Raw genomic sequence first — 14585 nt, 5'->3', positions numbered from 1 at the left:
GACAAATTCGACTCTAAGTCGAATAATTAATGAGATGAGAAGTCATTTCAAAGCCTCCAAATTGGACTGGACAAGAGTTCAAAGTCCTTGCAATTGGTGCCAGTCCGAGGCTACGCCTCGGACTGGAACTAATTGCGCGGACTGTGAAATCTTGTCCAGTCCAATTTGGAGGCTTTGAAACATTACATAACAAATGTCTGAGCTAGTGAGAGTTTTATCGAAAAATATCATTGTATTTTCTTGAATTTTGCTTAATATTAGACTGTGTTTGTGCGGTGCTTAATAAAGAGTTTGAATGTCACGCAACGCACTGGCACATCCGACGACAATACATAGATTCTGCCTTGTTTTTTTTTTTCTTTTTTTTTTTTTTTTTTGCTAATATGGTCGTAAACTTCAAAAAAAGTATTCAAAACATCGGCTTAGTTTTATCAAAGTATGGACAGCGATAAATAATGACCGCTTAACGTTTATTACTTCATATTGAACAGCTGCAATCCTTCGCCATGTCACTAATTTTGCTAAGCAGAGTAGCTTTTGTATCTCTGGACTTGTAAGCCAGCTCAAAATGCTCACAGATACTTTTCAAAGTTTTAACCTTGAATTTTGATAACGAGCTTGATTTGACGTAAGCACAAATGTCGTAACCGTCATAGGTAACAGGGTGTTCCACGCCCAGCTGACTCAGCACATCTTTCATTTGTTCATCTCAGATTTCCTCTTCTTGGTATTCTAGCTTCTTCTTCCAGCAAATCATCGTCACTGTCTTCTTGCATCGCTTGCTGCTTCCTTCTTGATGCAGATAACCGAGAAAAGAAGGACTTTATTTGCACCTTGGTTAGCCATTCATCTCTGGTAAACTTTCTTAATCCGTCATGGTTTCTGACTTTTCTCATTTCTTTTGAGACTTCGGCGGGAGCGGCTTTTCTTCCTGCATCAAACTTTGCTTTTAGATACGCTTTTACTTTATCAGAGAACTTCTTACTACTCCTGGGCTTTTGCAAAGTCCACCCAACTTTCTCCAAGGAACTATCATCGGACATAATAGTTTCGTTGAAGGCTTGCTTTTTCTCAACTTTATCGGATAGAGTTGAAATCTTGAACGCCCACTCCCTGCGTAGCTGGTCATATAAATTTTCCTGTTTTTTTTTTTACGGCCGTGGTATTATGCTGTCCAAAGTACATGTGGTCTTGCAGCTCATCCCAAGTCGTGAAAGATAAGGAGCAACAGGGCTCTTTACATTCAAGTAAGATCTCTTCGTCTGTGTCGCTGGTAGGTATATCCTGCGACCGTTTCATCAGCCTCGGTTCCATTCTAAAAAACCCTTATCTCCCACTACGCTTATAGTGTAACGCCAGACTGATACTGTACGTTTAACTCTGACCATGTAACAACTTTCCCTGAGCCTATGCCGTACGCATTGGAAATGCAAAGTCCTTTCTTGTCATATGAGAAGTTGTGGAATGTGCTAAAGTTGTTGATTCGGTTGACCTTAATTTCCTGCGGGGCGACATCTCCGAGGTCGCATACAGCTGCTGTTGTTCCCTTGACCGGTCTTGCTCTTAGAGCTTCATACATATCTGACGATGACATGATGTCATGACCCTCATCGCAGTATCTTCTCATCGCACCTTTCAGGGGGCTGATTATCCTATCACATATATCTTTTCCGTACTGTGGTTCGGAAAAGTCGTACCTATAAATATATAAAAGAAAAAATAAGAAAAACTATTCAAAATGTAGAAGTTCTCAGTTTCTTTATACCAAAAATGATATAATCCATTTATGCAGCGCAGTTACTCAAACTTAGGTCTCTTAACATTTAAATTGATTGTGTTGTGTTTTTCCAAAAGCGTGTGAGAAAATCAAATGTATTATAAAATCGATGAGAAATCCTCCATAGCTTTCTAGCTGATATCTTATTAGCTAGTTTTACGCATTTGCAAGAAATAGAAAATAGCTTGTCATGTATCTGTTAATGAGAATGTAATCACTTACGAAACGAATACCATGCATATTATGCCGCAAAAAAGTGTTCGGTCTAAACACGTTATTGTTTTGTCTACCTTATTATTTGTATTCCAGTATGCTTGACAAGGTCCTTTAAAGCAGCAACCAAATTGTTATTATGGTAGCAGCCAGCACCATCTGATCGTAAGTAGGTCTTGTTGATATGCGGCTGAGTTTGTTTCAATGTATTTAGAAGGTGTAATGATGAAAAGGTAAATTATACACCGTGAAAAAGATGAAAAAACTTACTGACGTTTCGGACGCTAGTCCTTCGTCGGAGTAAAAGAGAAAGAGGTGATAGAGAGGCGTGCATATAAGATAGAATAAGACAAAGGAAACCAATGAGAACAAGGTAGGCAAGGAAACAAAAACAAACAATTAAAAGACAAAAGAAAAGGTTAGTTGAAAGCAAAGCGTTCATTAATCCCGTTGGGACTAAGAGTGCCCAATAGGTGAATAAGCCGCATTTCTTTGGCTGTTTGGTCTTGCGACAATCATTGACGCAAGACCAAAGAAATCGATCGCACGACTTCTTTAACTCCGAGCATTTGATGTCACTGAGGGCATGTTATCGGCAGTGGTCAGCGCAAGAGCTCGTGTCTTCCCTACACTGTGCTCTGTATTCCGTCTTAAGATAACGCTTTCCTGACTTAAGGTTCTTTCGGACGTTATCGCACCAGTCGTGCTTTGCGCCGATATTCTCCAATATTTCAATGACTTTGTGCATCGTCTCAAACTATCAGCACCAATAGCGGCGATGTTGTCTAGGCCTTGGAGAGACTTTCTTTGTGAGGCTTCGCGAACTTTCAATATTCTGTACAGAGTGGAGGTTCCCAGAGGTTGAAATTCTTCCTCTCTGCACTGTTTGAGATAAAGCTCAATCATAGTTGATCTGCCTACTCTTCGCACGACATTCGGCATCACCAGCTACTCACCAGATTCTAGTTTAAGCTTTCTTATGCCATACGCCACATCCTAATAGAAATAGGGCTGGTCTATATATGACAGAAAGTGGCTGAGCTTCGTTACATTGATTCGTACTCTGTGGAAGGTCTTTTTCTCAACTACCATGCAAACACCAACGGCTTTTGCATGTGCTCTGGCCTTCTTAATCTGACGATCACTCAGTTTCTCGAATGAAGAGTGAATGTTCTTCAGGTCATAAGATGAATATTCGGATGCGTAAATGCTCAAAATCTGCGTTTTGAGATTTTTCGTTGGCGCATGCTTATACGCAGAAGTGAGTAACTCGACTTTTGTAGCCACTTCCCATTTGGATTTAAGCCTGAATGTAAGTGGTTCAATGGCCTTCAGATCAGATAAAGCAGCGATATGAGCCATTGCGTCATTGTATACTTGAAGTGTATTTTGCTGGTCAGGCTCTTCATCTGAGTTGTATGTCTTCATATTCCTGTGCGCGCCAATGTCCAGGTGTCCACTTAGGGTCCGCTAACTGACTTGATACTACAGGAGTGCCTGGAGGAAATTCTGCCATTGCTTGCATTGCGCTTTGCTTGCTTTTCCTGAAAATCCAACACAGAGACAAACGTTTAATATTAAACGTGAAGTACGAATAGACGAGAATCAAAACTTCCACTAGTTGAGTGAAAAACTGCCGGTTTTGATCATTGCGAATAACCCGCTATTTCGACCTTTTTTGTATATCCATTTATTTGACCGATTAGTAGGTTTACACTAAAACGATTAGACCCGCAGCCCTTATGGTTTACAAATCAATAGCCTTCTGCCTAATGGGCTATCGACTCGTAGACCATTCAGGCTGCGCGCCTAGTCGTTAAGTTTTATACGTTCAGTCTTGGACCAAAAAAAATCAAAGGTTTATCTGCAGGATGGAACATGCTGGTGAGTTACAGTTAACGAGCATACCTTGGTAAAAGAAGAGCTGCCGGTTTGTCTTGGTTGTCTTCTGTAGCTTGGTCCTCGAGTAGCCATTTCCACTCTTGCTTCAGCTTTTCGTTATGGGATTTTCTACAGCTGTTGCAAATTGCTAGAGAATAGCATTTCAAAATAGCCTTAATTTTTTTATTCATTATCACATGCAACTCTACTCTCAAAAGTCAGTCTTAGCTAAACTGCAGGTGCACGGACCTTAAAAAACTGAACTCGATAAACCAAAAATAAATTTAAAATAAAAGAGGAAAGTACTCACGTGACCCTAAAGGAATAATGGCGCCAAAGACCTCATTGCTGGCATACTGTTCTTTCTCTCCAGTAGAGACCAAGATTGCTACGATGTCTCGGGCACACTAACATTTTCTCTACTTGCTGTGTTGTTATATTTAGAAATCCCGCTCGCAACAAAATCAATTCGCATTCCGTGAGATGTTCCTTGGACAAGTGAAACCTTCTTAAGTGAGCTGAAACATCCCGCTGGCAACTGCTTAGATATTCCAGCTCAAATTGACCCATAAATTCTCCACATCCACCTTTGTCTTTGAAGGACATAAAGCAAGCCATACTTGTTGGTGATCTTTATTTCACACTTATAGTAACTCGGGGAATATTCGGGACGTTTGGCGCCACCTGTCATTCACATTGTTTTCCCTTTTCCTTGTCACGCACTCGTGATAAATAAACTAGTCCATACTTTGATAAAACTAAGCCGATGTTTTGAATACTTTTTTTGAAGTTTGCGACCATATTAGCAAAAAAAAAAAAAAAAAACCAAGGCAGAATCTATGTATTGTCGTCGGACGTGCCAGTGCGTTGCGTGACATTCAAACTGTTATTAAGCACCGCACAAACACAGTTTAATATTAAGCAAAATTCTAGAAAATACAATGATATTTTTCGATAAAACTCTTTTTACTTTTCATTTTTCACTAGCTCAGACATTTGTTATCTGATTTTAAGGCACATTTCTAGCCAGAATTACCGTATATCATTTTAAGCGCATGTTAATTCGACAGGGTAATTTGTTAGAAATCATGCAAATTTTGTCGATCACGGACTTCGATAAATTTCGCTCGCGACAAAACCAGCTCGATACCCGCAGGTTTCACTTCTGATCCTGTAAAAATAAGAGTATATTTTGAAAGCCAAGTATAATTTAGCTCAGTTTAAGGTCCCCTTTTCGAAATTTTACATCATATTTTTAGTGCATTTTTGGCGCCTCGATGAAAGCTCGAAACAGGGATGTGCTTTAGGCAGTCCAATAAATTTATGTTTTAACCAAATACTTTCAATCTTTTTTGAAGAGTAGATGAAAAGTATCTGAAGTTGACAGTGTAGCTAAAATTTGGAAATACATAATAGTTTTGAGTCGGCAGCTATCTTAATTCTACCCAAATGCAACCATCGAGTGAGCTCTCCAAATAACCACAAGCGGGCAAAATATGTTTTGGCGTGTAACGAAGCCCAAAAATATAATTTCAAAAAAAACTTTATTTTCAGTTTATGTATACCAAAGGCTTTTCACTCACAAAAAATAAAGAGAATCGATTTTGCGAACCCAAATTCACCGGACCGCTCTTAGCGGGAGTGCCACTTAACTCTTGACGTTTGCCACTTTGTTTTAGGCCTCTGCACTTTAACCAGCGCTTTAGTTGCTCAACCGTATAATCTTCAGGGCAGCTGGTAAATTTTGAGCCAGGAACGTCGTCGTTTTCGGTCAAAATAACTACTTTTTTCTTCAATAAACTATCTTGTTTTGCCATACAATATTATAGTAAATGTATAGTCCGACCCTCGAATTACGTTACATTTTAGTGACGTCACGTCCGCCGATGCGCGGACGTTCTAAAAATAGATTACGTCAGTTTTGGACCCCCCGCAAAGGTCGGACAAACATTGCTAAAGAATAGTGAGTCGAAGGGAAGAATATATAGTTGTTGTCGAATATTTTGTGCTGTAAATGGTCGCGACAAAGCACTGCTGTTGGGGAGCATTTGGTACGGCGTTTCGAATGTTCTTACCACACTCGTAACACTGTGCTGAAGTATCTTCTTCTATTCGCATTTTTTTACCACAACAAATATACTTATTTGGTTTAGTAGGTACAAACTTGGGTTTCAAGCACTTTACACAGAAGTCATAAACAAACTCTTTACAATCTTCACACTCCATATACAGACTAACATATTAAGTGGTTGCGCTGTTGCTCTCAACTACACTTGGAATGGGTTGTTTCCGTAGGTGGATTCTTGACACGGGGTTTACCCGTTTTGAGATTGCGTTGGAACCCCCATTCCCTATTGGATTTGATTGGCTCTTGACAAGACAAATGGCCAATTTTCATTGACCCATGATGTCGCATCGATAACAATTGGAAAGGAGTATTCGCATAACATGCCCAAGCAGACGTTTGTGGGGAAGGAAACGTTTCGTGACGACTCTAAGGACGCTTGCGAAGGAAATTAGCTAACTGGTAAGTTATACTTTTTACAATACGACACAAACTTTATTAATATTCTCAGCCAGTGGAACAGATGTTTACCAAGAGAAATTAAAACATGTACTAATTTTGATCACTTTAAAACTCTATTTTTTTTAAACATTTCTGTTCCGCGCACAATGTTTAATATTTCCATTTTAAGTTTTTAGTGATTGTTGCATATGTTGAGTTTTACAAATAGACTGGACATTTTTTATATTATATGCTATTACTATAGTTTATAATGTTTCACCTTCTTAGTTCTTTTATACTGAATTAATTTGTATATATTTATTTATTTGTTGTTTTTTTTTTCCTAGTTGTTAAGAGCTATAGAGTTAATTATTTTGTCATTAAGGCGATTTACTTTTAAAGTACAGTTATTTAATTACCTCATGAAAGTGGCGGAGCCGTATGACTACTCAGTGATATTTATTAGAACGGATATTCAAATACTTTAATAGAGTGCTCACACTAGAGTGATTTTCATATGACCGTGAAAGAAAATAGACCATTTAGTTTGTAATAGTTGATAAAGAACAAAAGAAAATCATTGGTTTAGAGTTTACTACTAACTATTAGTTTGCCTATTCTTTCACGGTCATATGAAAACGACTCTAAATCCGTGAAACAAATACTAATTTTTAGCACTAAATAGTGAAAATTAAACAATAGAAAACAAAGGATTCTGCATGAAATAGTCGTAATTAGTACTATTTAATGTTCACGGTTTTAGTCAACCGTGCACTCTATTCCGAAACAATCGACAAAGTTTTTAAAGTGCTTTATTTGGTTTTCTTTGTCGAGATTTGAAACAAGACCCTGATACGCTGAATTTCCGGTAATTCTTTCTAACCAGTAACTTGATAGGAGATTAACGTAATGTAACTTGAGAGCAGCTTATTCAAATTTAACGTATTAGTGTAACGTACTCTCTAGTAACAATCATTTGTTTTGCATTTCAGTTGCATGTATGCTTGGCTTTTGTATATGCCAGGCTTTGAAGATTCGTTTTCATTAATGAATCTTCGAATCGAAAAATGAAATCAAGAATCAAAAAATAAAGTCATGCATGATCGTAGTCTCCCTCGCAGCCGTTTTTAGTGTCGGTCGTCAAGCAACGCTCCCTCCCCACTAGTTTTAGTGTCGGTCGTCACGCAACGCTCCCTCCCCACTAGTTAGTGGGGAGGGAGCGTTGCTTGACGACCGACACTAAAAACGGCTGCGAGGGAGGAGACTAGCATGACCTCTACTTGTTCACGCTTTAGGTAGTTTGGCTGTAAAGATCGAGTTCAAGAGGCGGACCACATCTTGTGTTTTCTGTACACTCCCGATTAATTTCTGACTGGTTGATCGTGACAGTGATGAACAACAGGAAAGCTTATGATAATTAGGGGGCGTTCAGTCAAATACACGGGGTTTCGTTGCAGGCCCTGGAAGATCAAGGATTCGTATGTTTCAATTCAAGAAACGTTGTCCTCGACCTACGACCTACGTCAAACCTACGCGATTGGACCGAAAGGAATATGGGTAAAAATCACTGAAGCGGTTACATATTCGTTCTGAATTAATTGTTCCCGCTAGTAATAAGATAATAACGGCGAGAAACAATCCATCAAATGCACGTCTTTGGGTTTATGGAAAGGAAAACAAAGTAGTTATGATTCAGTTCACAATTTCGAAAATATGAAGGCATTAAAAAAACGTCTCCTTCAACCAAGGGCGCTAGGGCAAAAATTGGTGTTTTTTTCAGCCGTTAGACTCTGTTATATTGGTGTTTTTTAAACGTTAGAAACTGTTAAAACTGTTACGTATCTGTACTGCTATGTGCTGGGTCGATTTGTTCAGTTTTAAAAATATTGCTGTGACCAACGGTTCAATCGTACATAACGAACTACTGTATCCTATACCTGCCTCGTGACCGCTTACGTAAGCGAACGCGTCGGTTAATAAGTTAATCCTAATCCCCTAGAATAACCAAGAAGTAGGTTTATGAGATGCATGCTGTGACCGGCGACCCGTGGCATCATCCACTGTTTTTAATACGTGTTTGGCATTCTAAATCGACTGTATGGATGGCGTAAATGAATAAATTATAATATAATTATGTCATTTCCCATGTGCCATTTCGGTCTCAGCTTTTATGTTCTATCTTTCTGAACCAGACAATGATTCTTCAATTGAGTGTATAGGTTATCGGAATGTTTCGTAGCAAAACATATTCAGTTTGTATTACAGAACTGGTACTCAGCATATTTGCGTGACTAGACGTATGAAACCAAAATAAAGTTAGCTCAGTTTTAAAGAATCGTAGACCAAAAAATATCCACACATTATTTGAGTGTAGATTGAATAGCCTACTTACGAGATATACTTCGCTTGTCACGCACAAAGATTTCAGTATGAGACTACGTTCTATCTAAATTAAATTTATTCTTACCGCCTGTCACGAATGACTGAGCATTTAACACTTAGCCTCATACTGAAACCTATGTGCGTGACAAGCGGAGCAAATCTCGGAAGTGGGCTATTGAAAGCGATATTAGGTTCACCTAGTGTAACTGTAAAGTACCAGTCATTTGAAGACCTCCGGTCCCATTGGGGGGGGGGGGGGGGGGGGATACCGGGGCACGTCGGGGGTTTTCACGGGTAAAACGAGGAACGGAAATGGCTGAAAATACGGAAAGTGCGGAAAGTGCACTTTTTTACATGTAAATAGTAATTCCACTTGCTGTTGCAGTTATATTCAATTTTAAAATAATTAACTAAAATTTAATTTTTCACGCATGCTACTTGTCAACGTGGCGGTTTCCCAGTCGTTTCGTTAAACGTAGAGTTAAGCTTCTGGCGCATAGGAGTTTTGAAACGTGTAGTTCGAATACTGACGCCTCTACTTTGTGTCTTAACCCCTGATGATGAACACTATCGAACGAATATCCCAGAGCCTTCGTATTTTAATACATATATTCTCCACCACATCGCCGCGACGCATGAGCTCATGTTTCGTACGTTGCCTTCACTCACAACGTTTCCATTATCTATCCAACTAATGTATAATGTTCGGTCTACGTTATCATTTACTGTACATTGCTACCTAATCGACAATACATATTCATCATTGTCAATATTAATAATAGTTTTGATTTTAGCTTTCTGATGACGTCATGTGAATACTGTCTACGGCCTTTATTATAAATACTGCGCTGCAAAACGTATTGGTTTGGAAAATATTAAGACTGAATAAGTTAATAATAATACTATTATAAAACTAACAATAATAAAAACTATAAACTATGATCAATAAACAATAATAACTATGAACAATATAAATATAAACATACTTTGTTCGGGTAGGGGTGCTGCCTACAATGTTAACCCTCTGAGGGGTGCACCCCTTAGAATCAAAGGGAAAAACAGTATTGGTTATCTTTAAAGTAGGAGCAAAAAGTGGAACCAGGGAGGGGTGCGCACCCCCTGCATCACTCCCCCTGGATCCGCCCCTGCATCAAAAGCCCAAAAATAGCCAATTTGTGAAACTACTCGAAGGAACATCATGTGTAAAACTACTATACCATTTATTTAAAACTGAATACGACTTGCGTTGCAATTAATGAAAACTTTCACCTCACATATTTATTCCAGCTATATTTACTCCTTATTCCAGCTAACACCATAATTATTAATAAATAATACTTATCCGTTTGTCTCACGTCTCACGAGGGTCATTTGTAGAAGGATTCTTTTTACAAATGAAACAACTATACAACAAACATTCTTGTTTGTTCTAATCCTCACATGCACCTTCCTCGCCCAGCTGGAAGTTTACATTTCGGACTCTCGCATTTCCCCTTCACCAACTGCTCGTAACATTGGTGTAATTTTTGAAGTCCTTTCACTTAATGACCACATACTCTCTGTATGCAAACGTGTTTTTTTCCATATCCATAATTTTTTTTAGAAAATTCCAAGGTACTTTTAATTTTTGACTTTAAACACTTATTTTTAGGGCAGCTTCAGTCATGGCCGAGAAAGGTAAGACTGGTTACGTAGGAAGGCTGAAAGACGATGTCAAGAAACTGGAAAGAATAAAAACTGAATTAGAAGAAAAGGTGAGAAAATTAGAAGAAAAACTGAAAGACCATGATGAGAATTGCCAAACGAAAATCCATGATCTGGAAGAAGAAATACGAAGGCTTAAAGAAGAAATAAAAAGACTTGTTGAAGAAATAGAAAAGATGGAGATGAAAATGAAAATGAGAGACTTAGAAGAGAGCAACACATTCCTTGAAGAGGAAGTCAATGAAGCCAAGACGGAAATCGGAGAGTTGAAGACAAAGTTTGGAGACTTACATGAAAAAATAAAGAAGTTTGAGCTATCTGAAGATGAGTTGGTTATTCGGCAACTCTGCTCAAGCGTTCAGGAAAATCTCTTGAGGATTGTGCTGCGAGAAAATTTCAACGAAATTCAGAACAAAAGGACTCGGTATATGGAAGAATACATTTCATCGCAAATTGAAGGCAAAAAAGAACAAAATGAAGCAAGGTCAAGATGGAAAAAGTTAAAGAAAGAAATCAAATGGGACGAATATTTGTTAATACAGCTAAAATCTGTAAAAAAGAGAGGGAACGATACTTCTCATCCATCCTTGACAGAAAAGAACATAGATGATGCGAAAATGAACTTGGAAGAAAAGGGGAAGTTAGGAAAACATAACGTCAAGGCAGTAGATCAGCTTAAAGTTATATGGACACAAACAAACGGCAAGCTACTGCAAGGGTAAGCATTTCTTAAAACCCATAGTAAAACACGCTATAAGCATGATATTTGCTGCGATCCATCAGGCGAGCAGTAAGACTAAGCTTTACAATTGGGATTCCTGTGTGCTATATGCCAGAAAGAATCTCGATTTGTGGTTGTCGAGATGATTTTCGGAGTATGTAGTATGTTTATAGCCGGCTTCCGAAGTATGCTTCGCTTGTCACACACAAAGGTTTTAATGCGAGCCTTTGTGCATAATGGTAAGTGATCCGTAACAGGAGAAAAGAATACATTTAAGATTTTTCAATTTGGTGTATATAAACATTGCTATTGTGATTCTCTGCCTACGTCCATTTTAACAACAGGATTTGTCCCTTTGCTTTGTTGGATCGTCCAATAGGTTTTTGGTTGACAACATTTAAATAACAATCAACCAAAACAAATTTCGTCATTGTACACGTACACCCATGGCTTTCGACTCCCCTTAGTTACCGTTGCTACGTCACACAAGCACAAAAACATTAGCTGGAAAATAGTCTCAATTAGTGAAACTCTGCTCGCGGTCATAGTTCGTTGTGCAATGCCTTTTCATAAAAATACCAAACGAAATAGTCAAGTCTTCAAAACCGGAAAGTAAAAAAAGATGCCATAAATATCTCCGTTTCCCAGTGATTTTTCGTTCATTCGATTTGAGATCAGGCTGCATTTGTCGAGCTCAATAGTATTATACAACTACATATATTATAATGTTCATTTTATCTTCAATCGGCAATCGTGCGTCTGATGATGAGCCAGAACGAAAGATTTATTCCGTGCATGATCGACGCGCAAGCAGTTTTACAGCGCTAGCTATAGCAAGGACGGACCTGGCGGATATTTTCTGGTTACTACCTGCGGGAAATGAAATATCTCAAAACTGATCTGTAAATTCATTTGTTTCTGGAGTGATACCTCAATACAAAACTATTGGTCCTTTTTTGATCTATTTATCTATTCGTTTCCAGTCAGTTCGTGTTTGCTTCTTATATAATTATATATAGTATCATTTTAATTGTAATTAATTAGGCCCTTTATTCTTATAAGCCTTAAAGAGGACGAATAAAATATGTATGTATGTATGTATGTATGTATGTATGTATGTATGTATGTATGTATGTATGTATGTATGTATGTATGTATGTATGTATGTATGTATGTATGTATGTATGTATGTGTGTGTGCATGTGTGTGCATGTGTGTGTGTGTGTGTGTGTGTGTGTGTGTGTGTGTGTGTGTGTGTGTGTGTGTGTGTGTGTGTGTGTGTGTGTGTGTGTATGTATGTATGTATATATGTATGTATGTACGTATGTATGTACGTATGTATGTATGTATGAACGTATGTATGAATGAATGATATACTGTATAATAGAACTATAACGTTGCCTTTAACATGTATCTTACAGAACAAGCTCCGTGGGCCAAGAACAAGGCGGTCCAAGGACTGTGTCCGCTACCACAAGACAGAACTGTCAAGATATAAGGCCTCCCAATGGTACCTATGCAAGCAAGGCTGCTGGAGGACCGGGAGATTGTTTCGGTCCCAAACAAGTAATGCAATCTTTTTCACGGCCTGCCTTTCAAAAAAGACACTATAGTGGGGCTAGTTAAGATAATTTTTTACCTTAACAAAGCTATTTCTGAAATGATATTCTTTCGATTGAAACTCTTCGCACCACAACTAAGTTTTACTTCCGAATTAAGTCATGTAAAATTATCAATCATGATTAAGGTTGACCCTAAACTATCTGCAACTAGTTTAAAACACTACAATAAGCTATCACAAATTCTGCGCTCTGATTAGCTGAGCTTGTTTATTGGCGATAGGGCCACTAGTAACGAAAAGAGGTGGTTTCAAAACCAGAACAATGGAGTCTAATTCGATTTTTTAACCCTTTTTTACTCCATTTATTTCACCGTTCAGTAGGTTTAGACTAAAACCTAACTAACGATTAGACCTATTGCCTATTGCCTATGACTAAAACATAACTTCTTCGCCTTGACTTAATTGTCAATGACAATGTATGGCACTCCCGTCTGATATCCAGACGTTAAACTAGACAGAGGGGCACAATTTATAATGTAACCTTCTCTAAATATATTCATCAATTATATTTTCGATTTTAATTTACATGTTATACATGTTTTTATCGTACGCACAAAAAGAACTATCACATAAAGGTGCTTAGCTATAGCTGGCCTACACCTACATTGTATATTAGCTAGTGAAAAACAACAAGCAAGGGACTGCTTCTAGTTTAAATATCAAATAATTAGAGTATTGTAGAAAGTAAATTACCAAATTAAATGAAAGACCAGGTTCAAACAAACTTATTGACTAAGTTTCAGGACGTTTGTTCATATACTAACAATATTATGAGCATAAAAGTACTGCCAAAATTACATAGAGATATAGTGTCCAAACACATGCATTATATATCTTTTTTGATATCGCAATTTTGTTATTGGAATTTGTCCAATCTTGATTAAACTCTCAAGTCAAGCTAATTCCAATGTCATCTTTATTCAGGCGGGGAATTTGGGAAACAAAAATCCAGTCAATTAATAGTATTTTTAGTTACGTGTACCATATTTTTATGTAACGGCCTTGGAAGTTTGAATTAGATAATTAAAAGATCAAGATTGGGTGTACAGAATGTAATCACAATCACTGAAATAAAATTATTTAAAAAATTGCATGTTCTATTGCCGTTTTCTCTTACCCTTTCCGACTTGCAGAACGTGTTGCATCATGGGGCTGTTTTAGGGAACGTTAAGCAGGGCAAGGAAACCTTAATAGTCCAGTTCATTTTTAAATTTCTTTTGTTTCTTGACGATTTCAAAAATAGCTTCCGAATAAAGCCCAAAAATCATAAGCGAATAATTCAAAAATGGCGGCAAAATCATTGGGAGAGTGGCTATAGCCCCGCAGGCTCTGGGGTCCCTGCGCAAGATACATCAAACTATTTAGATGTAAACTGGCACGTACAGTAAAATTAATCATTTAAAGACAGAAAAAAACAGGACTTGGTTCAACTTGTCACCTACTCTACCAAGCGGCGACAGTGCTTGTATGATGGGTCTTAATGCTTGCCCCCTTACATAGTTGTAAGCACAGCTTTTCGTAATCAAGGATTGAAATTTTTTTTTAAATCAGTTTTTCAGTAATAAATTAGCGAAAGAAATCAATTTCCTTTTTCTTTTGTGGTCAAAATATCCAGGATCTTAAAATAGATAGATCCTAAGCCAAGAAGCAACATTTTTTACACAGTCAGCCCAAGCTATGTAAAAGTGTTTTATAAGGAAAACAAATAGGAAGTTAATTTAGGGACTTGTAGACCTAATAATTTTCTAACTGGGTTGCCTGTGGTACAAGCTACGAATGC

At 37.9% G+C, this 14585-nt stretch overlaps 1 protein-coding gene and 1 pseudogene across 2 annotated transcripts; one reads left to right on the top strand and one right to left on the bottom strand.

The window, feature by feature from the left end:
- Positions 1–478: 478 nt before the first annotated feature.
- On the bottom strand, positions 479–4489 carry LOC148906233 (uncharacterized; annotated as a pseudogene).
- A 1814-nt stretch (positions 4490–6303) lies between these two features.
- Positions 6304–13867, top strand: LOC116288784 (uncharacterized). 2 transcript variants are annotated; one of them, XM_031695620.2, is made up of 4 exons: positions 6319–6398; positions 7673–7934; positions 10411–11181; positions 12606–13867. In XM_031695620.2, the coding sequence occupies exons 2-4, from the start codon at positions 7858–7860 to the stop codon at positions 12808–12810; spliced, it is 1053 nt and encodes a 350-aa protein (XP_031551480.2). In that variant the 5' UTR covers positions 6319–6398; positions 7673–7857; the 3' UTR covers positions 12811–13867. The 2 variants fall into 2 exon arrangements, with proteins under 2 accessions (XP_031551490.2, XP_031551480.2); XM_031695630.2 differs by lacking the exon at positions 7673–7934 and having other exon boundaries at positions 6304–6398.
- The last annotated feature ends 718 nt before the right edge of the window (positions 13868–14585 follow it).

Source organism: Actinia tenebrosa, unplaced genomic scaffold, assembly GCF_029948245.1.
Source record: "Actinia tenebrosa isolate PJP-AT-01 unplaced genomic scaffold, QUT_ActTen_1.0 PGA_scaffold5__44_contigs__length_20552954, whole genome shotgun sequence".
Taxonomy (NCBI): Eukaryota; Metazoa; Cnidaria; class Anthozoa; order Actiniaria; family Actiniidae; genus Actinia; species Actinia tenebrosa.
The sequence above is the reverse complement of the archived record's forward strand: the minus strand, read 5'-3'. Positions and strand labels throughout refer to the sequence as shown.

Excerpts from the sequence above, each read along its gene's own strand:
- LOC116288784 (XM_031695620.2), top strand. The coding sequence starts at position 7,858 with ATGTTTCAATTCAAGAAACGTTGTCCTCGACCTACGACCTACGTCAAA. Across the intron at positions 7,935-10,410 it reads TTGGACCGAAAGGAATATGG|GGCAGCTTCAGTCATGGCCG; the intron begins GTAAAAATCACT and ends ACTTATTTTTAG. Across the intron at positions 11,182-12,605 it reads AACGGCAAGCTACTGCAAGG|AACAAGCTCCGTGGGCCAAG; the intron begins GTAAGCATTTCT and ends TGTATCTTACAG.